At 43.7% G+C, this 25,753-nt stretch overlaps 1 protein-coding gene across 2 annotated transcripts; it reads right to left on the bottom strand.

Moving 5' to 3' along the window:
• Positions 1 to 6,582: 6,582 nt before the first annotated feature.
• On the bottom strand, positions 6,583 to 24,129 carry FXN (frataxin). Of its 2 annotated transcripts, none has more exons than XM_090274151.1 (5): positions 23,940 to 24,129; positions 22,589 to 22,686; positions 16,149 to 16,269; positions 10,630 to 10,727; positions 6,583 to 7,804 (listed from the first exon to the last, which is right to left on the bottom strand). In XM_090274151.1, exons 1-5 carry the CDS (start codon positions 24,117 to 24,119, stop codon positions 7,654 to 7,656), a joined length of 648 nt encoding a protein of 215 aa, XP_090130277.1. In that variant the 5' UTR covers positions 24,120 to 24,129; the 3' UTR covers positions 6,583 to 7,653. The 2 variants fall into 2 exon arrangements, with proteins under 2 accessions (XP_090130277.1, XP_090130276.1); XM_090274150.1 differs by lacking the exon at positions 6,583 to 7,804 and adding an exon at positions 7,811 to 8,718.
• Between the last annotated feature and the right edge of the window lie 1,624 nt (positions 24,130 to 25,753).

The raw sequence follows: 25,753 nt of genomic DNA, 5'->3' as shown, positions 1-25,753 counted from the left end.
ATCTCTAGAGAGTCTTCAAGGACCTTGACAGGAAGGCCCCACAATATCCTCACAGCAAGTGCACTGGACTCAAGGAATAAAAGCTCCTAGAACTAATTCAAGCAGTACTACACACCCACTGATGGTGGCAAACTTCTTTTATTTTAGTGTGGAAACTCACAGAAGCTACTTGAAAGCATGCCATGAACTGTTCACAGTTGTAGGGATCCGATTCTCACTAAGTTCTTCAAATTTCTTAATCAGGTGCATTACCAGGGCATTTCCTACTTTTTTCTGGCTTTCACGCTGCCCTAACAGACTCGTTATAAAACTGTCCAGGTCTTTCTCACAGTCATACTGTGCATCCTTATTTGAAGGCAAGGTGGAAGATAATGAGTCTTTTGCATGAGCTTCCTCACAGAAAAAATCTGAAGTTGACACTCTTTGATGGTCAATGCCTTTGGGGGACACGAGTGGACAGTGCACCAGTGCTGCCTGGAGATGAGTTCTCCAGAGCAGTCTTTGATGACATATAAACTGACTTAGGTGGAGTCACAGTCAGTTTAGTGAGAATCGGTCTGGTGAAGTCTGGTGGTGGTAAAACAGACGAGGGGTTGATGTCTTGGGCCATGGAGGAGTCAAGGAAGATGGTATTCAGGGTCAGAGGGGCTTCTACACTCGTACTGTCATGGGATGGGAGAGAGTGAAGGTCAATGGTTTGAGCTGCGGAATGACCCGCTGGGATTTCAGACTCCAAGGAAGGAGAAGGCCCTGGTGGCAGAGAGTGAACCGATGGTAATCGTGATGGGTTAGGGGAGAGAATGAAGGGGGATGATGGGAGAGACTCCGGCAGAGAAGGTGGTGTTAGGTCTCCTCTGAAAGCGACTGTTGAGAAGGCAGAAGAGTCAGTGAATGATGTCTCAGACACAGCAGCTGAGGAAGCCACAGGGGACACAGAGTGAGCAGAATCCTCCAGGGTCAGTGAGATCAGTAGCTGTTCCATCTCCCTGGTTGCGTTGTTACAGATCTCACAGGAGGGGTCTGGACATAGCATCTGACGGAACTGGGTGGAATCATGATGCTGGCCCACGGGGCTGCAGGAGACAGGAGGTACAAAGCTGCAGCCAGGACCAGAACAAGGAAAGGAGAACCTACTTGCCTATGGCGGTGGGGCCCCCTGAAGCCTACTGCCCTTTCAGATCCTAAGTCAGGAACCCCGTGTAGCTACCAGAGTTTACGGCTTAGGACCTGATGTACCTGGCATGGATCCATTAGGGTTGCTGGGCCTCTACTTAGTAACAGCTGCTCCTTCCTCCAGAAATCAAATTTCCACCACCCAGACCCCAGGACAATCTCAGAAACAGCCTCAGAATGATCCTGCCCAAGGTAAAGGTTTTTGAGGTATCAGATCTCAGGCAAACTCTAGAGATAGAGACTGGATATGGGAACAAAAATGCTTGGGTAGAATTGGTCAAATTTACTGTTAAATCCCTTAATAAAAGCAACTGTTATGCTTGTACATCAGGGAGACCCCAGGCACAGGTTGTACTGTTTCCACTAGACTGAGACTCTGACCCCTCTGGAATGGCCTGTATGCTCGCTCTCTACCAGGATGAGAACATATGGGGAAACGAGACTTGCAAAAGCTTGTCTCGCCTCTTTCCCTCTATAAGGAGTAATAGAACTCAATCCCTCCCTTCGTACTCAGTGGGGCCCATGAGTTACTCTTCTTGCTCTCTAGGTGGGAAGCAAATTCAGGTACACCTGTGGGAGACCTCTTAACGTGCACTCATACCAGAAATGTGAGCAACCCCAACAATGGGGCAGGCAGCTATGCTTCCCTCAGGATCCCCAGAGCAGATGTCTGATGGTATTGTGGGCAGAAGAGGCTCTGGATGGTCCTGCCATACAGGTGGAGTGCAATCTGTGCCCTGGTTCAACTGGCTATTCCATTTACCCTAGCAATTTCCAAAACCGGATCAAATAGCACCTATTAGGAAAAAGAGGTCAACAGCCCCTGGTGGATCATTCGATCCTCACATCTATATTGATGCCATTGGGGTCCCTCGAGGAGTTTCAGATGAGTTTAAGGCTAGGAATCAAATAGTGGCAGGGTTTGAGTCAGTCCTCTTCTGGTGGTCAACAGTTAATAAGAATGTTGATTGGATAAACTATATTTATTACAATCAGCAGAGATTTATTAATTATACCAGGGATGCTACAGAAGGAACAGCTCAACAGTTAGATGCCACCAATCAAATGACCTTGGAGAATAGGATGGCACTGAATATGATGCTAGCAGAAAAAGGAGGTGTAGGTGTAACGCTAGGGGGACAGTGTTGCACTTTTATCCCCAATAATACAGCTCCTGATGGGACTACCACTAAGGTTCTACAGGGACTGACCACCCTAGCAAATGAACTAGCAGAAAATTCAGGCATCAACAATCCTATGACAGGATGGTTAGAAAACTGGTTTGGCAATTGGAATGATCACATCAGCTCTTGTCTCCCCTCCCTCTTTGTAGAAGGTGTCCTTACTGCTTTAGGCTGCTGTATTATTCCTGCATCAGAGGTTTAGTTCAGAGATTGAGATTGCACTAATTAAACAGATGCCAATAATTTACCAACAGAATAATCTCCTTCTCCTGGAAGCTGAAGAAAATCCTTACTATGAGGCAAAGTCGAGAAATCCTCATGAGGTTTGAAGGGACAAATTAGAGGTTTGAGTAGTCAATTTTCCAAAAGAGATAGGGGGAATTGTAAGGGATAAAGAAGTCCCTGACTCAAACTAGTAGGAGATAATTAACAGATGAATCATGGAAAAGAGGAAATGACATTCTGCAGGTCCTGATGCATATCTCTGGGATCAAAAGGAGGAAGATTACCATCACCAAACACACAGAAATGGGAAGATGTAGCAAGATAACTTTGCAAATAAGTTGGAGATAAACCTATAACTAGATTACCCTTAGTTAATCACACCCTTAGTTAAGTAGTTAATCACCTTAGATTGTGAACCCAGATTAACCAGTAATGGAGAAACGGGGAAGAAAAAGAGGGCCGGGGGAGCTAATCGAACTAGTATAAAACCCGTTTACTTTGTCTACTTCACATGCACAAGGTCCTGGCTGGTGGTGCGCCTGACTCTGCAGACTTGTGAATAAACGCTTTGCTTTGCTGCTCAAGTCCTGTGTCCCAGTGTTTTATTGTGAGCGTTTCTCACAGGGGGACCCCAAAAATTTTTTTATAAAAAATTTTATATTTATTCTTACATGTTTAAACTTCAGTCACCTTCAAAGTACTCTCCATTTGATGCAAATACTCCTATTGAGATGTTTTTTCCACTGCTCAAAACAGTTTTTGAACTCACTGATTTTGATGCCTTTTAGTGCTTCTGCCATTTTTTGTTTTACGTGTTCTACATTGGCAAAACATTTCCCTTTGAGGACTTTTTTCATCCAAGTAAACAAAAGAGTTGCTTGGGGTGATATTGGGTGAATAGGGAGGGTGGGGCATGTGGGTCGTGCCATTTTTGGTCAAAAACTGCTGAACACTCAGTGTGATGTGGGCAGGTGTGCTCATAAATCACCCATGATGAAATGAGCAAAGGCGCTGAAAAAGTCTTAAAAAAATATTCACTGAAGCTGAACGCAGCCTCTCACAACAATGCCAGCTGGTATACTGATACAGACAGGTTCCTAGGACACTAACCTAGCAGGGGGAGCCTGTACTATTGATACAAGGGGCCTTCCCTCCAGAAGATATATATATATTTTTTTTTTTTTTGCTATTTCCCCCTTGTATAATGTCATGTCATCTGCACATAGTGACTGTTTTAGTTTTTCCTTTCTGATCTGGATGCATGTTCTTTCTTTTTCTTGCCTAGTTTCTCTGGCTTGGCCTTCTAGTATTATGCTGAATAAAAGTGGCGATGGAGGAATCATTGTCTTTCTTGTTCTTGATCTTAGAGGAAAGGTTCTCAGCATCTCACTGTTGAATATGATGTTCGTTGTTCGTTTGTCATACATGGCCTTTATTATGTTGAGGTACATTCCCTCTATTCCCACTTTGTCAAGAGATGAAACAATCTATATCTTAAATAATGCACCCAGAGAAGATTGAGGGTATGAACTCAGATTCTATTTCTATAGCAGACATTAGGATATAAATTATCTCAATTTTATATATTCCAAAGGGGCCATTACTTGGGATCCTTAGGATGTCATCGCTAATTAAGTCAAACCAAGGATTTTAAGGCATTTCTTAATCTAATGTAGTTATACAAAGTAAGACCATCATAAAGTCATAGTTTTGAACAGCACGGTAAATTACATGAAATTTCATACCTGTGCCTCTCCTTCCCATCTGGTATGTAGGTGCTTCCATTTGCAAAAGATAAATCCATGCTAAGAATTCAACTCGATATCACCTTACTTTAATCTTAGTGTGTATTTTGAGGGTGCGAAACCACCTTTCCTTGGAAACCTTGCACAGCCAAGCCACACAAATTTCACATTTATAAACATGATCTTTCTCTAAAGGTGGCAATGGGGTTATTAGAATTCAGGAGCGGTAGAGCTTGAAAGACATATTGTAAACCTTCTATTTAATACAAACTATCAAACTTAAAGTTGGCCAAACTATTTTTAGGAGCTATGCAGAAGAGTAAAAATAAGCATTGTATGGAGCATGAAAAATTGTTCTGTGGAATCAGAATCCATCACCAAGGTCACAAAATGAGCATTTTTGACTAAGTTTGAGATGAGTAGAGGATGTCATAAAAAATGACTTAGGGGAAAACTCCAAATTTGAATATGAAATTATGCTGTATACATGATCACAAAAGTTATCATGTACTTAGTGCTTTGCATGTGGGCCCAGGCAGCACGAGTTGGATAGATATCTCCATTTCACAGAGAAGAAAACTGAGGTTATTGTCAACAAGCAATCAAGTGGCAGAGTTTGGATTAAGTTTTTAAGATTCTGGTTAAAAACCTCAAGTTTTCTTGTATACAACCCCAGTGCTTCTCTTTATCTTCAGAGAAGCCTTTAAGTAATTCTAGTTTTATTTTCTAGTGGTTAAGGGTCTATCCATTCCGGAAGCTTAACATAACTGAAAACTTTCTAAAATTATATTACACATTTCCTTGCCTCCTTTGTTATATTGAATGTTGACATCATTTTCCTGAAAACACATCCTTTCACATGGGTGATACCATAAATATGATGATGCTCCCAGGGTCTGAGGGTGCAGGTGGGGGTGGGGGATGGAGGGCTACTGGCCCCTCATTGTGGAGCTTTTCCAGTTTGCTTGTCAGAGTATGATTTTTATTTGCCCCCTGGTAGCTGTTCTTGTGCTTGCACTCCTTTCATTGCCTAAATGGGAATCCCCCAGGGCCTTAGAAATGAAATAATTAAACCAGTTACAATTGCATGTAAAGTAAAAGTAAACAGGCCAGAAAGGCTAGGCTGTAAGGGAAGCATCAAGAGCACAGCTTCCCTAACTTACAATTTCATGGTACAGCAGCCTGGTTGAACACCTACGTTTTATGTTGTGTCCAGAAGAATGAGTGCACCATTTAACTGGGTACCAAGTGAGGTAGGTACAAAGAGACTTTCTCTGAAATGAGACTCACACACACACACAATTTTCTATTCTGATTCTGACCTACCACACTTAAAATTTCTGCCAGACTATACAATAATTTTATGTCTGAAAAAAAGAAATATTTTAAATACCCATTGAACATTTGTTTAGATTGTATTATTGCTTTTTCTATCATGGAATGTTTGTTTATTTTATTTTTAGAGAGAGGGGAAAGGAGAAAGAGAGGGAGAGAAACAACACTGTGTGGTTGCCTCTCACTCGCGCCCCCACTGGCGACCTGACGTGCAACCTAGTCATGTGCCCTGACTGGGAATCGAACCAGCAACACTTAGCTCGCAGGCCGACGCTCAATCCACTGAGCCACAGCAGCCAGGGCTTGCAAAACTCTTTGCTACACATTTGCATAGACTTGTCAGTCATAAATCTTTATTAAGAAAATAACAGATGTAACTTTGGATGAGTTTTAATGTTCCTGAGGGTGTTAAAATGAGGTCATATGGTATAGTAGGCTGTCTTAGTTCATTCAGGCTGCTACAGCAGAATACTATAAACTGGATGGTTTATAAACAGAAATTTACTTCTGAGAGTTGAGGAGGTTGGGAAGCCAAAAACTAAGGCCCCAGCAGATCTGATGTCGGGTGAAGGCCCACTTCTTGGTTCAGAGACAGCTGCGTCCTCACACAGTGAAAGGGGCAAGGGAGCTCTCTGTGGTCTCTTTGATAAGGGGACTAATTCCATTCATGAGGGCTCACCCCTTAAGTCCTAATCACCTCCCAAAGGCCCCATTTTATCATACCATCACTTTGGGGATTAGGATTCAACATATGAATTTGGGGGTAACATATACACACAGGTTAGCACAGGTCTATAGCATAGGTTAGCATAGTATGGGCACAATCAAAGATGGTTATTATTATTATTTTTGTTTGTTTGTTTTAGTTTATTTTTTTAAGGATGGTTATTATTTGAACATGAAGTCAATGGACACTCGAGTAATTCTAATAACCATTTTTTTATTATACAGCTTAAAAAAAATTGTTCATTGTCATCCCATCAGCTACCAGAGGGAATTAAAGCTAGCTTGTTGTCTAATAGAAATACTGAGTGTCTGAATTGGGAATCAATATATTCTATCCAGTTCTACTTTCATTTAACACATGAGAAAACAGAGGTCCAGAGAGTTCATGAAACTTGTCCAGAGATACAAAGCACTTTGGGCTGAGCCAAGCGTAAACCAGGGTTCTTTGCATTATCACAAACATCTCTTTCATTTGTGTAGCCCTTCACAATTTACAAGGAGCCTTGCTAAGCTTAAGGAGATGGCTTTTCCCGCCTCTGGTCTTTGGGAGACTTTTTGCATTCTCAGACCTGTGCTGCAGCAGCTGATTCTATTTTGACCCTAAAATTAAAAAAAGAGATTTAAATACATACACACATTTAAATGTGTATGCATGTACATACATACATATGTATGTATGGGAGAAACAGCACCATATCTTCAAGTCACCACTTGCAGGCTACGTACACCCTGGCAGACACAAAGCGCAAAGAAAGAATAGTCTTTGGTTTGAGAATTCCCAAGTTGCCATTGACACTTCAATAGAAACAAGCTTAGAAGTGTTTATGTTTTCAAGAGGCGTGGGAACATTTCTAGGCTACTGTTTAATGAGTCACTTTGAGACAGAATGGTGAGATCGGCCAGTCACTCTTCATGCAGTTTTTCATTAAGTCCTTCAAAGAATGAATACCCATTTATTTCTTCTCTCAAAAATTTTCCTTCTTGTTATTTTTCTTTGTTGCAATGTTACATATAAAGGTATGGGTATATAGGCATAATAGATAAGGGATATCATGTAAGAGAGGAAATCAGACAATAAATCCCAAAATACTATGAAAATTAAACATCCAAAGTCAGGGGTAGGGTGGGAGGCGACGTATTCTTTTCCCAGAGCTGTTACACACAATGCAACTGTCTTCAAAAGCAGGAACAAACAAACTAGATATTTAGCTGCAGACAGAAGCTTGGCTTTATAGCTTTCAGTGTCTTTAGAGTTGGGCTGGGCATCAAGTGTCTTTTCCAGAATAGGCCAGAGAAGATAAGTCCAATTTGGTTTTTAAGGCTTTCGTCATCTCTGCGGCCAGCAGATCATGGAGGGACACTCCATCGTGGGAGTACACCCAGCTCTTCCCAGTCCAGTCATAGCGCTTGGGTCCACTGCAAGACAAAAACACACGCACCGCCCATCCACAGGGCAGCCCTTTAGGAGAAACACTGATTCCACAGATGTTGCCACCAAACAGCTGGATTGAGACTCTAGAAGGTAATCCATAATGAGGCATGTGTTGGACTTCTTGTCTTAGGGTCTTTCTATTGAAGGATAGTTACACAATCTACCTTCAGGAATAATTCAGAGAATAAGTCTCAAGAACTCAGAACATCTCAATGCTAGTGATAAGTCTCGGTGTTTCATACTCTGATCTGTTACTTTTCCTGACTCACACATGATACCTGCTATATCAGACCAGTGATTTTAAAATTATGATCATTCTTGTACCATTGAGATGCTTTTTTCCTTGCATATATTATCATTTATGTATATTCATTATGTTGTGCAACCACTACCTCTATCTAGTTGCAAAATATGTCATCCCTGCAAAGAGAAACTCCATACCCAACAAGCAATTACTCCTTGTTCTCTTCTCTCTCTAGCCCCTGGCAACCACCTACATAATTATTGTTTTTAATGTTTTTTTCTTCTTTTTTTAAATTCAACTTTAAATCCCTGAAATGAGAATTCGATGAGCTAGTTCCATCTCCTCACACTCATCTAGGGAACAACAGCGGACGTGCACTTCATGCTGGCAATGCTGTGTGGCGTGGCACAGGTGGAGTCAGGTTCTGGCGTGCCTTCCTGTTCCAGGTGTGCACTACTTGTGCCCGTTAATTCCACCTCCTCTTGGCCTGGTGGAGGGGTGGACATGCCAGCAAATAATGATGATACCTGATGAGCACTTGAAGGAGGTGGGAGCAGAGGACACTGGGAGCCCATGAGAAGGGGCACCTGTGCATTTAGGGAGAGATTCTCCAGAGTCCAAGATTGAGAGGAGTTTGCCAGGATGGAGAAAAGTCTGGAAGGGAAGCATCTTTTGGGGTATAAAAACACCGAGGGTTTCTGTATTATCAACCAAATCCTGGGGTTTGCACATTTTCCGATTAATGGAGACAAAAGGGATAAACCAAAAGGACTCAGGCCTTTGTTTCATGTTCACAAACAGTTGAATATACACCATCAGGCCCATATAAAGAAGACTAACAATCCAGACCAAATCCAGAGAACATTCCTTTGGCCCTGGGCTCTGATGTGCTACCAGCAGCCCCTGGACTGCTCCAGGGGTTCTGAGCACAGGCACTGCCAACCGGGCCTCCCTCCAGACCCTCCTTTATTCCATCCTGTGGCCTCCTCAGGGGGGCAAGGTCGCCAGGAAAGGCCACTGCTTCCATAGAATCTGAAAGGTTGTCAAAAAAAAAAAAAGCCCCAAATCTTACAAGTGCAGCCCCATAAAAGATGATTTTGGACCAATGCAAAAAATAAGAGTAGGAAATAAGTATTTTTTTAGGACATAGTATCTGTGATAGAACATAGCTCCTTGGCAGATGTTTCTCTCCAGATTCCCATTATAAATTACAGATTTAAAAAAAAAAGAATTTATTATTATCCAGAAGTATATGCTTCTAAACATGAGTGGGATAGGATCATATTGCTGGGAGGTGTGTCCAAATACGATATGGGCCTTTTCAATCTCCAGACACAACAAAGGATTCCTTTAGTGGAGCCATCACAGTTGGTTCTGGTGCCCTGCCCGGTATGTACACAGCCACCGATCCCCAAAGCTGATGGCTGGACTGGAGCTGATCCACCCAGTTTCTCATACTGGTTCCTCTGGAGGCGAAGGATAAAGACAGTCCTTGCGCATTGCCACCGTTAGGGTTAGGGCAGCTGTCTGAGGGCAGAGGGAGCAGGCGAACTGGCCCACACAGGGTAAAACCCCTCCATTTCAAATAAACTGAGTCTAAAAAGCAACCTATTTGTGAATAAGGGCCTTGCTAGCAATGACAGTGACTTCTGGAGTTGTTTGGTTGGATTTTAACACAGTCCCTAGGGAGGTTAGAATGAAGGAGACATAATGCATAACCAGACTGACAAAGAGTATAATATTAACTGCCTAAAAATGAGATCAAGGTTGGCGCCGGGGAAAAGTTAACTTTAAAAAAAAATGCAAACACCATCAGACTATCAAAGAATTCTGTGTCTAGTTATATTTGGGCCTTCCCCAATGCAGTCAGCACGTTCTCTTTGGAAGTGCTCACGAATGACCCACAAGGGCTGGTCTAAGAGCGCTTCGCGGGAGTCTCTCTTTTACTGTCTGATAACCACTTCAACAGCGGCCAGAAGAAGGAGGGGCCCTCTCCCCAGCATGTTCTCAGGCCTTGAGATGCAGCACAGCCATCTCCAACACAATATTTTATTCCACTAGATTGAAAGCACATCAACGGAAAAGGTATGAGGGATCAAATGCCGGGAATAGCAGCTGAGAACTCCCTCCCACCTCCACAGACCACACAGCCCAGTTCTGCAAAAGGACTTCAACTAACCTTTAACTGAGATGCTCTAAACAAACTAGAGGTCAAACTTGAACTTGCTTTGAAGACAAAGTGCAGCATGTTTAGTTGCTGCAATATCAAAAGTGGCTTTTTAAAAGACAGATAGAAAAACTATCTAGGCCGGGTTCTGAAAAGTTACTAACTTCACTTCAGATCCTGTTAATAGCCCAATATCTGCTTACAGCAGCCAAATGATCACCAGAAAGAAGTCATATAACCAAAGCAAACTTTCCTACTGAGAACGAGACATGCAGTCAGACATCAGCCAAGGTCCATTTACAGAGATACTAACACATGAGGGGACAGTTCTTAAAACGGTCCACAATGCCATGTTTCCAACAAGCCTAACAATGAGAGAGTTTGACTTCTGAACGTACCTGGATGGCGAAGATAACCAGATTTGCTTGTTTGGGGTCTGCTTGTTGATCACGTAGGTTCCTAGATCTCCACCCAGTTTAATTGTTAAGACACCACTCTAGGGGATGAGGTGGGGAAAAAAGCATGAGGAAAATCAGGTACAGTTATCACTTCATCATAATTACTTCATGTTTTGTTATATCTCAACACTTTGCATTCATACAAGTACCCAATATATTTCACAAAGAAATGTCCTTAGTGTTTAGAAATAGGAGATCTTGGAGAAAGAACACTGCTCTCGGAATCAGACTATGATTAATCATGACACATATCTCACAGTGTTTCTCCCCATTCCCTGTGAGTTCAGCAAGGCGAAAATAATCCTTCTTTCCCTCTCGAGATGGGGAAACAGAGCATGCAGTGTTGAGGGGCTTGTCTGAGGTATTATAGCTGGCAAATGGGAAGATCTGCATCCTGGTTGCTGCCTCGTTTGCTCAACTGCCAGCCAGAACATACTAGAGGGTGTTAAAAAAAACTCAGACACCAACTCTCCTGGAGTACCACGTTGGCCCAAACATGGGACAGGACAAGCTCATCACCAAAAAAGGGAAAAAAGGTAAGCGAGAAGGAAGTTATCACACCACCTGCTTTGCTTGTCTTAGCAGAGCAGCCGTCTCAGTGCTGCTGGTAGAAGGCAGACTCTCCAGACTAGGGTTTTTATTTCCAGATGCTTCCCACGCCATCTCCTCTCCAGCTTTATTTTCCTCTGCAGGGCCGAGAATTCTTCAAAAGACCAGTTGGTCCAACTTTTTTCCATAAATGAATAAATGCTCATTTAAATTTGAGAACACTCTTTCAACAAAGGAGCCCTTTAGTCCTAAGGCCTGAGGTTTCTTTAGAATGCGCAGGATAGATATTAAAGGAACAGCTATTCCACTAAGTGCCCCTGAATGGAGCTGGGGAGCTGGGGAGCCTCTCTCTGCTCCCCATCCCCGCATACCCGCAGATACGTGGTGCCCTTTCCCCATCTGTGCTTTCTAGAGCCCCTGTCCAACCAAGGGGCCCTGAATGGGTCTCACATTTTGTGTTTGGTTCACAAACACAAAGAGCTACTGAAAAGATGGAGAAAGTACAGGATAATATAACTGATAGGCAGGAAAAGGGGAGGACGCTGTTGAATTATTTTTTAATAACCGTTATTTTTTTCTGATTCAAAAAAGAAACAGAAATTATAGACATTAGGAATACAAGTGATATAAATAATGTGAACCTGACCCCCTAGCCCCCACTACTTTAAGCACCTTGAAAACAGATTTGTCAGTTCATTCTAGAATCTCCAGAGTCTAGCACACACATTCTTCAGGCAAAATGCTGATGGATACAACACATATTCGTGGATGAGTTAACGGAGTGGATGATAACTAGGTACTGTGATAGCAAGGTTATGCAAGGCATAAGGTCTCCACACTCACCCCACCCCCCACTTCCTGTTCATTGTGTGTAATTCATTTTTTTCCCTATGGAGCTTGAAGCTGTTTCCAAAGGAAAGTGGCAAAAGCAGGAAGGAAATGAGTTGCCTTACTGGTTCACCAGGCATTCTTACTGCTTTTAGACCAGCTGAAGAGGGTGTTTGTTCATTACTGCTATTCCTCACGGAGCAATCTATTTTGGGAGTGTGGGCAGACTTAAATGCAGGGGTGTGTGTGTGTGTGTGTGTGTGCGCGAGAGGATTAGGAACAGCCAAAACATTTAGCAGCTGCTGAGACACAGGCACTAATCAATCAGAACAGCCCCCGGCCACAGCTGGTGAGGCTTAATTCTCGCCAGTCAACACCAGCACTACACAGGCAGAAGTAAAAAATAGCAAATTTCTGTCAACAACTGATTTATAGAAATAGACACACATGTTAAGTTAGGGGACTTAATGTACTGGGTTGGCCAAAAGGTCTGTTAATGCTTAGTTGTCTTTCACTTCAGTTGAAACAATTTTGTTAGATTTTATTTTAACAGCTGTCATATCAGTGTGAGCACTGCCCTGTGACCTGAAAGGTCACCAGTTCGATTCCCAGTCAGGGCATATGCCTGGGTTGCAGGCCAGGTCTCCATTTGTGGTGTGTGTGAGAGGCAACTGATCAATGGGGTCTCTCACACATTGATGTTTCTCTCCCTCTCTTTTCTCCCTCCCTTCCCCTCTCTCTAAAAGTAAATAAATAAAATCTTTTTTAAAAATTATCAAAATTGGTAAATTTCTGTGCAGTGTATGGAGAAGATGTTGTGACTGATTGAATGTGTTAGAAGTGGTTTGTAAAGTTTCTTGGTACAATTGACATTTTGGCCAAATAATTCTTTGCTGTGGGGCTGCCTTATGCACTGGAAGATGTTTAGCAGCACCCTTGGCCTCGACCCACTAGCAGCCAATAGCAGGAGACAGCCGAAACACTTAAAATACCCAAATCAATAAAGTTATTGGTGAAAATGAAAAATGTCTTTTATTTTATGGAAAAAAACCAGACTTTTTGGCCAATCCAATATGTTTCTTCCCACACTCCTAAAACAGATACCAACTTACCCTTAAGGAATAAGAATAATAAATATGAAGCAAGGGTCTGTAACCTGAAACCCAGAGGTGGTCTTCAGGGATCTGCCAACAGTCTCCACCCTGAAGCTGAAACTATGAAGAGGGGTGTGTGGAAAAGTTTCTCTTGGGAGCGGGTCGAGAGCAGTCAGATTCTTACAGGGGGTCCTGATCCCAAAAGGTTAAGAAGCCTGTGCTCTATAGCAGTAACACACTAACAACACAGTGCATGAAGAACAGGGCAACCAGCAAATTCTCATTTAAAAAAAAAATGTGTTCTTGGGTGTATCGGGACTAGACAACTTGGTTAGTAGCAAGGTAGCAAAATATTTATGAATGCTGAATAGTATCCATGAAAGCGTGTTTTGGAAAAATTATGTGGGTCCCATTTCATTTACATAGTGAATCGACATTTACTAGTGGGCAATGTTCCTCTAGGCATTGGGGGTACCAAGAATGAAGTGTCCCTACTGCCAAGGAACTCAGTCTAGTCAAGGGAGCTGATGTGTAAACAGACAATGAGAATACAAGGTGATAAGTGCTCCATGGAGTCATCCTCAGAACGCAGGGTAAGGAAGGACCAGTGGTGTCTGCCTGGAACACCTAGGAGGGCTTCACAGAGTAGGTGACATCCTGTAAGCATTTAAAACAAGTCTCTCCAAAATGTGCCACCTTGGCATGTGAATTATTTTGAGCTGAAGGCAGTTGTAGCCCTAATAAACTTTTACCTTTCCCTTAAATAATTTACATTTGGGATCTTGCCCATAATAGAAGTTATTACCAGAAATAACTTTTTATGACCTACCTATATAGCAGGGCAAACTTCTAACTAATATACATGTCCTCTTCTTATTGTCCTGCAATGACTCTCCTCTCCTCTGAAGCCCTAAGGTGCCTTACCTCATCTTTAGCTCAGAGTGGCATGTATACCTCATTTTAACTTCCTGTCCCTGAATTTCTTACGTATGTGGGGTCTCTGACACTCTCATATATGTGGGGTTCCCATACATATGTAATTAGATTCGGTTATTTCCTCTTGTTAATCTGTCTTATGCAGATATATTAGACCAGCTGAAAGAACCAGAGAGTGGGATAAAACCTCTTCCTCCCCAGAGCCGTGAAAGCAGGGAGACTGTATTTCAAGAAGGCTCAATAAGCATTACAGGTGTTCTACTGCCCCTAATGTACTCCAACTGATTTATCTTATATGTAAAATATGTAAGTTAACCCCTGAAAGACTAATCAGAAATTCACACTCCAGGGTAGATAGTTAGCATTTCAAAGTATTTAATCAGAAGTCCAAATCACAGAGGCAGCTACTATATTCCTTTAGTTTTCTACATCTACACTAGAGAATTTCCTAATTAGCAAATAATTTGCTAGAAGTAATGTTTCGGTGGTGAGTAGAATGATACTCAAGGTATATGGATTGGCTAGAAAAAAACAGGTGCCTCTTCCCTTGCACGAAGGGGTTACAGGATCTGGGAAGCCCAGCAGCTGAGTTCCTCTTGAAAGAGACACAGAAGGGAGGATTACATAAGGTCCCATGACCCACCACTGAGCAGAAACTTTTGTTCCTGGATTCAATGAGGTCAACAGAATCCAGCTGCTAAAATACTGGCACATTTGCTTCTAATGAAACATTGATGCAAAGTACTTGGGCCAATCCTACAAGAACATGGGGTGTGACTGTTTTTGTGACGTATTAATAAATGTTTGCACGTGTGGCAAAGTTTAGCCTGGGACTTGGTTTTCCTCCAGCTACAGCCCTTGGGGACCTGTAACTTCCCCATCTCTAAACATCCCACAGATGGTCGGGCTGGCCTGGCCCGCTTGTGATGGCTCCCAGGCAGCTCTGCCCTCTGCGGCTGTTTGCATAAGCACTTCTCAAACCCTGCTGGTCACTACTGAGAGTGATCATTAAAACCACCTGGAAGGCATTCATTCCTTTCTTATTCTGTTGCCTCTACTTTTACCAAGTCCCTCACTGTCCTTACAGCCAGGCTTGACACTTTCGAGACTTGGCTGCCTGCTCCACCTGAGGGAGTCCCTTCTCTATCCAGCGGTCCAACAGCCAGATCCAACAGTATGTCTATCACTTTGGCCTGACAGCTGGTTTTCCATGGTCTAACCCAAAATGCAAACTTCATGACATTTCCTGGTATTAATTAATTGCTGCCAAGAGGATTAACCTCTGAAGGGGATTACTTCCAATGGCCAAAAAGAACTGCTTTTTGGCCTAAGCAATAATTCTAAATCCAAAGGTGGACTATTGCTAACGTCTGCCACCTGGTGGCCAGCCGATACCGACCAGCACTCCCTTGGCTTCCAGGGTCTGGGGATCAAGTTTCATCCAGTCCAGAAGTTCTCACCGAAGCTGCATATTAGAATCAACTGGGGAGAGGGGTCTTAAAAACTTTAAAACCCCAATGCCTTGTCTGGGCTACATTCCAGATCCACTGGAAAAAAAAAAAAAAACTCCTAGGGGTGGGACCCAGCAATGCATATTAGATTCTCAGGTGAGGTTTAAAAGCATATGCTTCCTGTGAATGCATTCTGACCCACTGTATCAGAATCTCCCAGAAGGGCCCATGCCAGTGCAGTCTGAGTACAGTATTTCTCAGGCAATAGCTTACACTGCTTAGGACTAGGGGTCTAGTTCAGTGTTCCACATGTCTGCCTGATGAGACAAACACACGCTGGGTCACCCTCTGATTTATCGTCATGGCTATTGAGTAAAGCTTGAGAATCATATTTTTAAGCAAAAATGAGGCTGAGAGAGGCTGCGTGACCTGACCAAGGTCACAAGCCTGGTGGAACAGGGCTGGAACATGAACCCTAGTCTTTTGGTCTCACTCTTAACCACATGCTCTTGGATGCTTACCTCTGCTAGACAGGAAATCTATTTTAGTGAGTTAAAATTCTTAGGGAGGAAACAGAAAAATTAAATAAGAGGAGAGGTACCCCAAAGGAGACATCATAGTCTTCAAAAGTGTAAGGTTTGTCTGCAAGGTCTTCAAAAAACTCTGCCAAGGAGTCCAGCGTCTCCTCTGCCAGTCTTTCGTAGGTGGCCTCATCGAGAGAACTACAGGGAAACAAAACCACCAAAAACATATGATTGCCAAACTGCCCCATTTTATTAACATCAAATCACCACATTTATTTACTTAGATTTGAAAAATTGACGGAAATTAGCTAACCTGTGCAGAGTAAACATTAAACAGCATAAAGGGCTAAGACTTTCTTCCCAAACAGGCAGTCCCCGTCCCCAGAGTCAACTATGATGGTAGTCCTTTCTGCATCCTTCCAAAATTTTATAACTTTTAAATATGCAAATGAAGCTCATCTGGCCCTGGCTCAGTAGCTCAGTTGGATAGAGCGTTGTCCCTGGTCAGGGCACATACCAGAATCAAACAATGAATGCATAAAGAAGTGGAACAACAAATCAATGTTTCTCTCTCTCTTTCCTTTTCTCTCTCTCTAAAATCAATCAGTAAATAACAAACAAACAAAAAAACCAAATGAGGCACATTACAGTTTTCATTAATATGTCTTGGAAATTGTTCCATATTAGCACATATGGATTTTCATAATATTTTATGTTATTTATCAAACCTGTCCCCTACAGCTGGCAGTTGATGTTTCCATTGTTTTTATTATTAAAATTTATGTCCGGCAAACCACAAAATGGGATAAAATATTTGCATTACATACATCTGAAAAGGATTTATTTCTTGAATCTGTAAAGAACTCTTACAAATCAATAAGAAAACCCAATAGAAAAATGGGTAAAATACTTGAACAAATCTCATTTAAAAAAAAAAAATCCTAATGGCCAATGTATCTATGAAAAGGTGCACACCTTTGTTAATCTTCAGAAAAATAGAAATTAAAAAATCACAATGAGATCACTCCAGAATGGTTAAAATAAAAGAGACAGATAATGTCAAGAGTTCACCAGGAAGGGGATTAACCAGAGCTTTCAGATCCTGCTGACGGTCCAATAAATGTGACAATGACTTTGGAGAACTGTAATCTACTAAACTTGATTACATTCATATGTTATCACAGTTCCAGTCTTGGAAATATACCCAATAGAAATGCATACCAGACTTCCAGTCAAGAGGGCAGTATAGGTAAACATGGCTCACCTTCTCACACAATCACATCAAAATTACAACTAAATTACAGAACAACCATCGCTCAGAACCGTCAAAAATTGAGTGGAATGGAAGTCTGACAACTATGGAATTATAGAAACCACATCCATCCAGACTGGTAGAAGGAATGGGCTGGTCCCACATCCACATGTGATGGATAAAAATTCAGGAGGGATATTTCCGCAGTGAGGAGTCCCAGCCCCATACCAGACCCCCCAGCCCAGGGTTCCAGTGACAGGAAGATAAGTTCCCATAGCTTCTGGCTGCAAAAACCAGTGGGACTCTGTGGGTAGAATAAACTGCTGGAGTCCCAAGTAGTTCCTCTTAAAAAAACCACAAACAAACTTACCTACTCAGACTCACTCCCTCTGAGCTTCAATACTGGGATAGCAGCTTGGAAGACATCAGAGGCATAAGGGAGGAAGTGAAAGGTCCAGAATCAAGGTGAGAGCTAGGGTACAGCTTTCTCTCAGACAGAAAGGCCATTGTCCCTTTTCTGAACCCTCCCCCCACAGCACCAAAGAGCCAACAAAGAGTGCCATATCTGAGACTCTAGCAACCTGGCTAACACTGTTTGCCCTGTCCTGGAGATCCCCCAAGACTCCATCCCACCCAATTTACTGGTCCACCCAAGCTTTTAAAAGACTTTTCCATATGAATGGCTGATCTTGGTTCATGATTTACAACTTCCTAAATCCTCTCAAACAAGCAGCAGCCTATATCAGGGAGACCTTCGCCCCTGTACCTCTTGCTAAGTGGCCCTAGGCCTGGCACTAGCAGTAGCCAGTCTAGATGCACAGCTTGGCTTTGCCTGGGAATCTCTAAGCCCAGCACAAGTAGCAACCATCCCAGATTGCTTTATAGCTCAGGCAGGGTGGCCCTGGGCAAAACACAGATGGGGCTGACCTTGGTCTGCACCACCAGAGAAACGGCAGAGCCTGCACACCCAGTGGACAGCTACAGACCACATCAGAGCACCAACACCCTGCCGCTGCACAGTTGATCCTCCATGGAGCGTGGAGGGTAGAGGCTGGTGATCAGTGGTCACAGCCAATCCTTGCAGCTGACTGGCCTGGGTAAATCCCTCCCATTGACCTGCCAACAGTAGCCAAGGCTCAACTACAAGAGGAGGGCATACTCAGCCCACATGAAGGGCTCACCTCAAGTAACTAGATTGGGTGACAGGGGGAGGCTGCGCCACTGGACCCTATAAGATACCTACTACATTAGGCTGTGCAAACAAGACAGGGAGTCCTAGAGGCTCTACCTAACACATAGAAACAAATGCAGAGAGGCTGCCAAAATGAGGAGACGAAGACTCATGGCCCAAGTGAAAAAACAGATCAAAACTCCAGGAAAAGAACTAAAAAAATGGAGATAACCAACCTATCAGATGCAGAGTTCAAGACACTGGTTATACGGATGCTCAAAGAACTTAGTGAGCAGCTCAGCAGCATAGAAAAATCCAGTCAGAAACGAAGGATACCCTAATTAAAATAAAGAATAATTTATAGGGAAACATAAGTAGAGTGAATAAAGATGAGAATCAAATCAATGATTTGGAACATAAGGAAGCAAAAAACAAGCAATTAGAACAACAAGAAGAGAAAAGAACCCCCGCAAAAATGAGGATAGTGTAAGAAGCCTATGCAATAACTTCAAGCATTCCAACATTTACATCACAGGGGTGCCAGAAGAAGAGAAAGAGCAAGAAATTGAATATTTATTTTTTAAAAAATGAAAGAAAACTTCCCTAATTTGGTGAAGGAAATAGACATGGAATTCCAGGAAGCACAGAGAATCCCAAACAAAATGGATGCAAAGCAGCACACTCCAAGAAATACCATAATTAAAATGACAAAGGTTAAAGGTAAAAAGGAAATCTTAAATGCAGCAAGAGAAAGAAGTTAGTTATGCACAGGGGAGTCCCCGTAGACTGATTTCTCAAAAGAAATTTTGCAGGTTAGAAGGGATTGGCAAAAAAATATTCAGTCATGAAAAGCAGGGACCTACACCTGGCTGCTGTGGCTCAGTGGATTGAGCGTCAGCCTGCGAGCCAAGTGTTGCTGGTTCGATTCCCAGTCAGGGCACATGACTAGGTTGCACATCAGGTCCCCAGTTGTGGGGGCGAGTGAGAGGTCACCACAAAGTGATGTTTCTCTGCCTCTCTTTCTCCTTTCCCTTTTCTCTAAAAATAAATAAACAACCAAACAAATTAATTAATTAAAAAAAAAAAATAAAAGCAGGGACCTACAGCTAAGATTGTTCTATCCAGCAAAGCTATCATTTAGAATCAAAGGGCAGACAAAGAGCCTTGCAGACAAGAAAAAACTAAAGAGACTTAAGAAAAAGATCAAAACTATGAACAATAAAATGGCAATAAATACATACCAACAATTGAATCTAAAAAACAAAGTAAGCAAACAAGAAAAATAGACAGAATCATTGATGTGGAAAGCATTTTGATGGCTGCTGGATGGGAGGGGGTGTGGGGCAATGGGTGAAGAGGGGCTTAAGAAGCATAAATTGGTAGTCACAGAACAGCCATGGGATGTAAAGTACAGTGTAGGAAATGGAGTAGCCAAAGATCTTATACACATGACCCATGAACACGAACGATGGTGTGGGGATTGCTTGAGGGGTGGGGGTTGCTGGGTGGGGGCGGGGGCAAATGGGGAAAATTGGGACAACTGTAATAGCATAATCAATAAAATATAATTAAAAATAAAGAAATGCATACCTAGCAAAAACAGACTCATAGATATAAGAACAAAGTGATGGTTGCCAGAGAGGTGGGGGTGGGGATGGGTAAAATAAAAAGAAAATTAAGAGGTACAAACTTCCAGTTATAAAATAAATAAGTTATGGGGATGTAATGTGTAACATAGGGCATAGAGTTAATAATGTTGTAATAACTGTAGGGTGACAGATGGTTATTAGACTTATGGAAATAAGACATAGCCAACAACTCCATCATCTGAGAGTTTCCAGGAGGCCTAAGGTAAGCCACCAGTGGCTGCCAGATAATTCATGCAAGACATAAAGATCTGCCATATGACCACCCACCACCCAGCCCATCACCTGACTCAAGGGTAAGATGTGGGGAAGGTTACAGGAGTGATTAGGAGATGGTGAGGGGCTGGCTGTTTTTTAGGGAGGTGGGCCTGGCTGGGTGTGTTGGAGAGAACCTAGAGAAGAGGCTGACATGTGTCCTGAGGAGCATGGGAACATAACGACACACCTGACTCAGGTATAAAGTCCAAAGTCAAGAACTTGGCAGGTGCTACCTGACAGCAGCCAGTTAGGCCATAGCAGAAGTGTACTGTCCTCCTACTCATGGCAGGACAAAGGTGTGCTTCCCAGAGGCCAGAAGATCCTGAAGGACCTGGACTTGAGGCATCCTGGAGGGGCCCCATAGAACCTCAGAGGACCACCTGCAGGGGTGAAGGGACAGCAGCAGAGATTCTGTGCAGGAAGGAGCTGGAAAGGGTGCCACCAAAGCAAAACCCTAATGAAGGAAGCAGCACGCAGCACTGGCTGACAGGCTGTTCACTCTCAGGGTCCTGTGTTAACCTGCTGTCTGTGATGATAACCTGGAAGGCCAATAGTGTGCTTACAGACCCTGCAGTTATGGGGACAGTTAGAATGTTCCTGTGCACGGATGGCTCCTTGCTGTTAGCTGATGCGACATGAAAACAGTGAGCCAAGGGGAGAACTGGTACATCTGCAGGTGGATGGAATGAAATGAAGCACTTGGGGATTAAAGGCTGTACACAGATGGGAACGCCAAAGGAGAATGCAAGGCTTTGAGCAACATTAGGCCTAAAAAGAAAATCGAATCCTGTTGCAAAAATCAGACTGAGAGAGCTGAGCATGTGGTGAGGATGCAAAAAATAAGACAGCCTGGGGCTTCCATCCATGGTAGAAATCTGGATGTGGATACCAGCCATAGGACTGACTGGGAGGAAAGAGATCAAAAGCCACTAACTTTTGAGAAAATCCTGTTATCAGAGAAAAATGAATCTGGTCTACAAGAGCCTACTGAAGCCTTCAAGACATAACAGCCTCTGAAAGCCCAAACTGCTCTCAGTAGGAAGTGGTCTGCACAGGCTGCCTGCCCCCAAGGAGGACACACCTCGCACTGCCTGCCTCCCCTGTGGCCAAGGTGGATAATGGACAAGGAGGAGACTCCCAGGGGGCAGAACTGTGGTTTCACGGAGGAACGTCCCCCTCCACCAGTTGTCCCACTGCTGCGCAGGCCAGAGACACATTTCTTTTCTGAATGGGAGTTGTGGTAGTAGTTAACTTACTTTGCTCCATCTGTGTGTTTGGGTCTATGTGTGTTTGTTGGGTGAGTGTGTAAGTCAGAGAAGTCATTCCTAGGTGTGAGGGAGGGGGCTGTATGGCACCTGGAAATCTTGGCCTTTGAGGTGGATGAGTGACCACAAGGGCTGTGGTCACAGCCTTGGGACTGGAGGCAGTGTGGGTGGTGTGTGGGAGAAGGGTCTGTGCAGGTATCAGTGGCAGAGGGGACTGCAGCAGTGCCTGGCAGCTTCCCACCAGAACCCCATCACCTCTTTCTTCCAGCGCAGCAACTAGACCACATATCCTAGCCTTCCCTGCAGCTAGCTGGGGCCAAGGGACCAAGTCCTTCCTTCTAAAATGTCAGCGAGGGACAAGTGCCACTTCCAGGCCTTCCATGCTCTTGTCCTTTTCTGGGAATAGAAGCTGGGTAGGGGAACCTGGCCTTGACTATGCAGAGCATTGTAAAGTACTGATAGGTGACAGGAAGGTGAAAGGAGCCTGGGTCCCTGAATCATTTCAGAGAGGCCTGGACTGTCCAGAGAGGGGGCACAAACCACTCCTGGTCTGAGCCATTAGAGTTTGGGCCTATTTGCTACAGAAGCTTGGCTTTCCCTAACTAATAACGTACCAAAGAGATTAATAACAAAACTCTGGAAACAACCTAAATGTCCAACAATGGAGGATGAGTTCAATAAATTATGGTACATCCATAAAAGTTAATACTATTTCATTAAAAATAACATGGTAGACAGTGATGTGGAGAGATGTTTGAGTAATGTTGCTAAGGGAGAAAACAGGTTCCGTAAAAGATGGTCTTTTTTAAAAATTTGTTTTAAAGGTAAGAGAAAAGGGAAAAAAATAATAGAAGTGTATGTATATATTGGAGAGAGAGAAAGAGTAAGAGAGAAAGCTCTCTGATGTGGAAGGTGTTCACCTTACCCTGGGTTGCCCAAAGTTCCTGTTCTTCTCAGGTTCATCAAATAGACACTCTGCTTTTTGACATTCAGCGTTTCGTTGAGGCAGTGGAGGTTCAAACTCTAAAAGTCAAAGTTAAGAAGAACATTATGATTTTTCACTTACAGTCCATTAATGAAAGTTTAAATATTATCATTTTTACATTCGACAGTAACCATGTTAGTTTCCATGGGTATTTCTTAGGAGTTTTTTCACCTTCTTTTAATGCATTACACTGAGTTCTCCCAATCTCTAAGCCTGTGTGGTCCAGTACTGTAGCCACCAGCCATGCAGCATTTAAATGTAAATGTATTGCACTAAAATAAAACTTAAAAAGTCAGTTCCTTAGTGGCACTGGCCACATTTTTAGGGTCCTGTGGTCTCATGTGGCTAGCAGCACAGACTTAGAACAAATCCATCACCACAGGAAGTTCTACAGGACAGCACTGCTCTATCAGGGCTTTAACACAGGCGAAGCATCAGTAACGCTCCTAGCCTTTGACTAAAACAAGCAACACATAGCAAGAAGACACAGTGGGCGGCCGTCCAGAAGACAGGTTCTCAATGCAGACACGTCTGGCAGATCTGACTGATTCACAGGACCTGCAGATGACAATGTGACCTATTGATTTCTTTCCATACATAACTACCGAGCGTCCAGCCCTATTAACTAGCTGAAAAGACAGAGAAAATAACGGGGTGGTGGGAGGGAAGGAGCGGATGGGGGAAGTGAGTAGAGAGCTAGAGAAGGGGTCCTCACAGAGGGATTCACCCCAGTGCGTGAGAGCACGGAGCCTGTGAAAGGAGAGAAAAGTCAAGCAGGAGTGGAGACAGCAAGGGAGGTGGGGGGGGGGGTGCTATAAAGCCTTAAAGGAACTTCATCCTGGGAAGGCAGTTCAGGGCTTTAAGAGGTTGGTGATAATATTTACATTCTCCAAACGTCACTCTGGTTGCCACTAAGAGAAGGGGTCAGCGGCTGTCAGTTTCAGTTCTTGAGCCACGCTCAGGCCCTTGAAAGAAGGCAGAGGGCGCAGGTCTGAGAGGTGAGGCCAGGAGGAAACTGGGAGGAGGAAGGGTGCAGAGCGCAGGCGACTCGTCTAAAAGGGCTGGCTCTGTAGGAAAAGTCAGAGCAGCCGTGATAACCGCAGTTACAGCTCCAACGCACGCTAGACTGTTAACTGTCTCTGGAGCATTGTTCTGAGCCTTTCAGAAACGGACTTGTTCAGCCCGGCGCCCGCGAGAGCCTGAGCGGGCGCGCATGCGCTGAGCGTCACTGGCTGCGCGGTCTCCATCGGCGCGCGCGCGACAGCCGCGCAGCTGCCTAGCTGGTACTCACTGCGTGGCTGGACACGCAGGCCACGGCGGTCCTGCCACGGAGGTCTTCCCGGCCGCTGAGTGGGATGCTCCTTGCCAGCCGCGGGGTCCCAGTTCCGGTCTGGGCCAAGCCCCGTATCGCCGAGCGGAGTAGGAGGCCAGCAGCCGAGCAGCGTCCTAGCGTCCACATCCTCCCAGGCATCTGCGGCCGCTCCGCCCTCCCGCGCGCGGCGGCGACACCTGCTGGCCAGGGTCCGCAGGCGCCGCAGCTCAGCTCCGTGCCCAGGGCCTCTTTTCTGTAGGCTGTGTGAAACGGTCAGAGATTAGACCTCAGGAAGAACTAACCAACATTGCACTTTTTGTGTATTTAACAAAAATGGAGCAATCGCTGTGTTTAAAGTGCGGATCCCTCTCTCGGGCAACATAGTAAATGAGTAACCAAGGTTCCTGACCGCCAAGTGATCCGTTGCTGAAAGATTCTATACAGGAGGGATTTGGCAGTGCAGTCTTGCTGGGAACTGGCAGGGTGCAGGTCTTGAAGCTCCCTGGTGGCCGGTGTAGGAGTGTGCACACAGGACATGGACTGCCTGGTTTACATCCGGACCCTGCACACTTGCCAGCTGTGTGACCAGTGTGCACATTAATTAACCTCTGTAAAATGGGGTTTATAAAACTTTCTATTTCATAGGGTTGTAAAGATAAAATGAATTAATCCATCCATGTAACGTTTTGTTGGACAGGCCCTGGATCATAATAAGTGCACAATATTAATACACTTTTGTTTGTTTATTTATTTATTTTATTATTCTATTGCAGTTGTCCCAATTTTTCCCCTCTGCCTGGCCCTCCCCTTTGCACAGTCAATCCCTACATCCGTCGTCGTCCAGGACCATGGGTCATTCATACATGTTCTTTGACTAGACCCTTCCCTTTCTTTCCACCATTATCCTCCTTCACCAACCCCTCTGGTCACTGTCAGTCTGTTCCATGTTTCCATTTCTCCTGTTCTATTTTGCTCATTAATTTATTTTGTTCATTAGGTTCCTCTTATAAGTGAGATCATAGGGTATTTGTCTTTGACCTACTCTAAGTTTATTTCACCTAGTGTAATATTCTCCAGTTCCATCCATGCTGTCGCAAAAGCTAGGAGTTCTTTCTGCTGGGTAGTAGTCCATTTTGTAAATGTACCACAGTTTTTCCATCTCCTCATCTGCTGACAGACACTTTGCTATTGTAGATAGCATTGCTATGAACAAAGGGGTGCATAATTTCTTTTGAATTTTTGTTTTGGGATTCTTAGGGTATATTCCCAGCAGTAGAACTGCTGGGTCAAAAGGGAGTTCCATTTTTAATTTTTTGAAGAAACTCCATACTGCTCTTCACACTGGCTGCACCAGGCTGCATTCCCACCAACAGTGCACCAGGGTTCCCTTTTCTCCACATCCTCACCAGCACTTGTTGTTGGTTGATGTATTGATTATGGCTATTCAGACAGGTGTGAGGTGGTATCTCATTGTGGTTTTAATTTGCATCTCTCTGATGGCTAGTGATGTTGAGCATTCTTTCATATGTCTATGGGCCCTCTATTTGTCTTCCTTGGAGAAGGGTCCTTTGTCGATTTTTAAATTGGATTGTCTTCCTGGTGTCGAGTTGTATGATTTCTTTATATATCTTGGAGATTAAACCCTTGTCTGATTGTGTTGTTGGCATATATGTTCTTCCATATGGTTGAATCCTTTATCATTTTGATAATGGCTTCTTTAGCTGTGCAGCTTTTTAATTTGTTGTAGTCCTGTTTGTTTATTTTCTCCTTTATTTCCTTTGCCCTAGAAGATA

This window comes from Furipterus horrens, unplaced genomic scaffold, assembly GCF_987537825.1.
Source record: "Furipterus horrens unplaced genomic scaffold, mFurHor1.1.pri manual_scaffold_4, whole genome shotgun sequence".
In the NCBI taxonomy this organism is placed as follows: domain Eukaryota; kingdom Metazoa; phylum Chordata; class Mammalia; order Chiroptera; family Furipteridae; genus Furipterus; species Furipterus horrens.
Note: the sequence above shows the minus strand (reverse complement) of the source record. Positions and strands in the feature narration are given on the sequence as shown.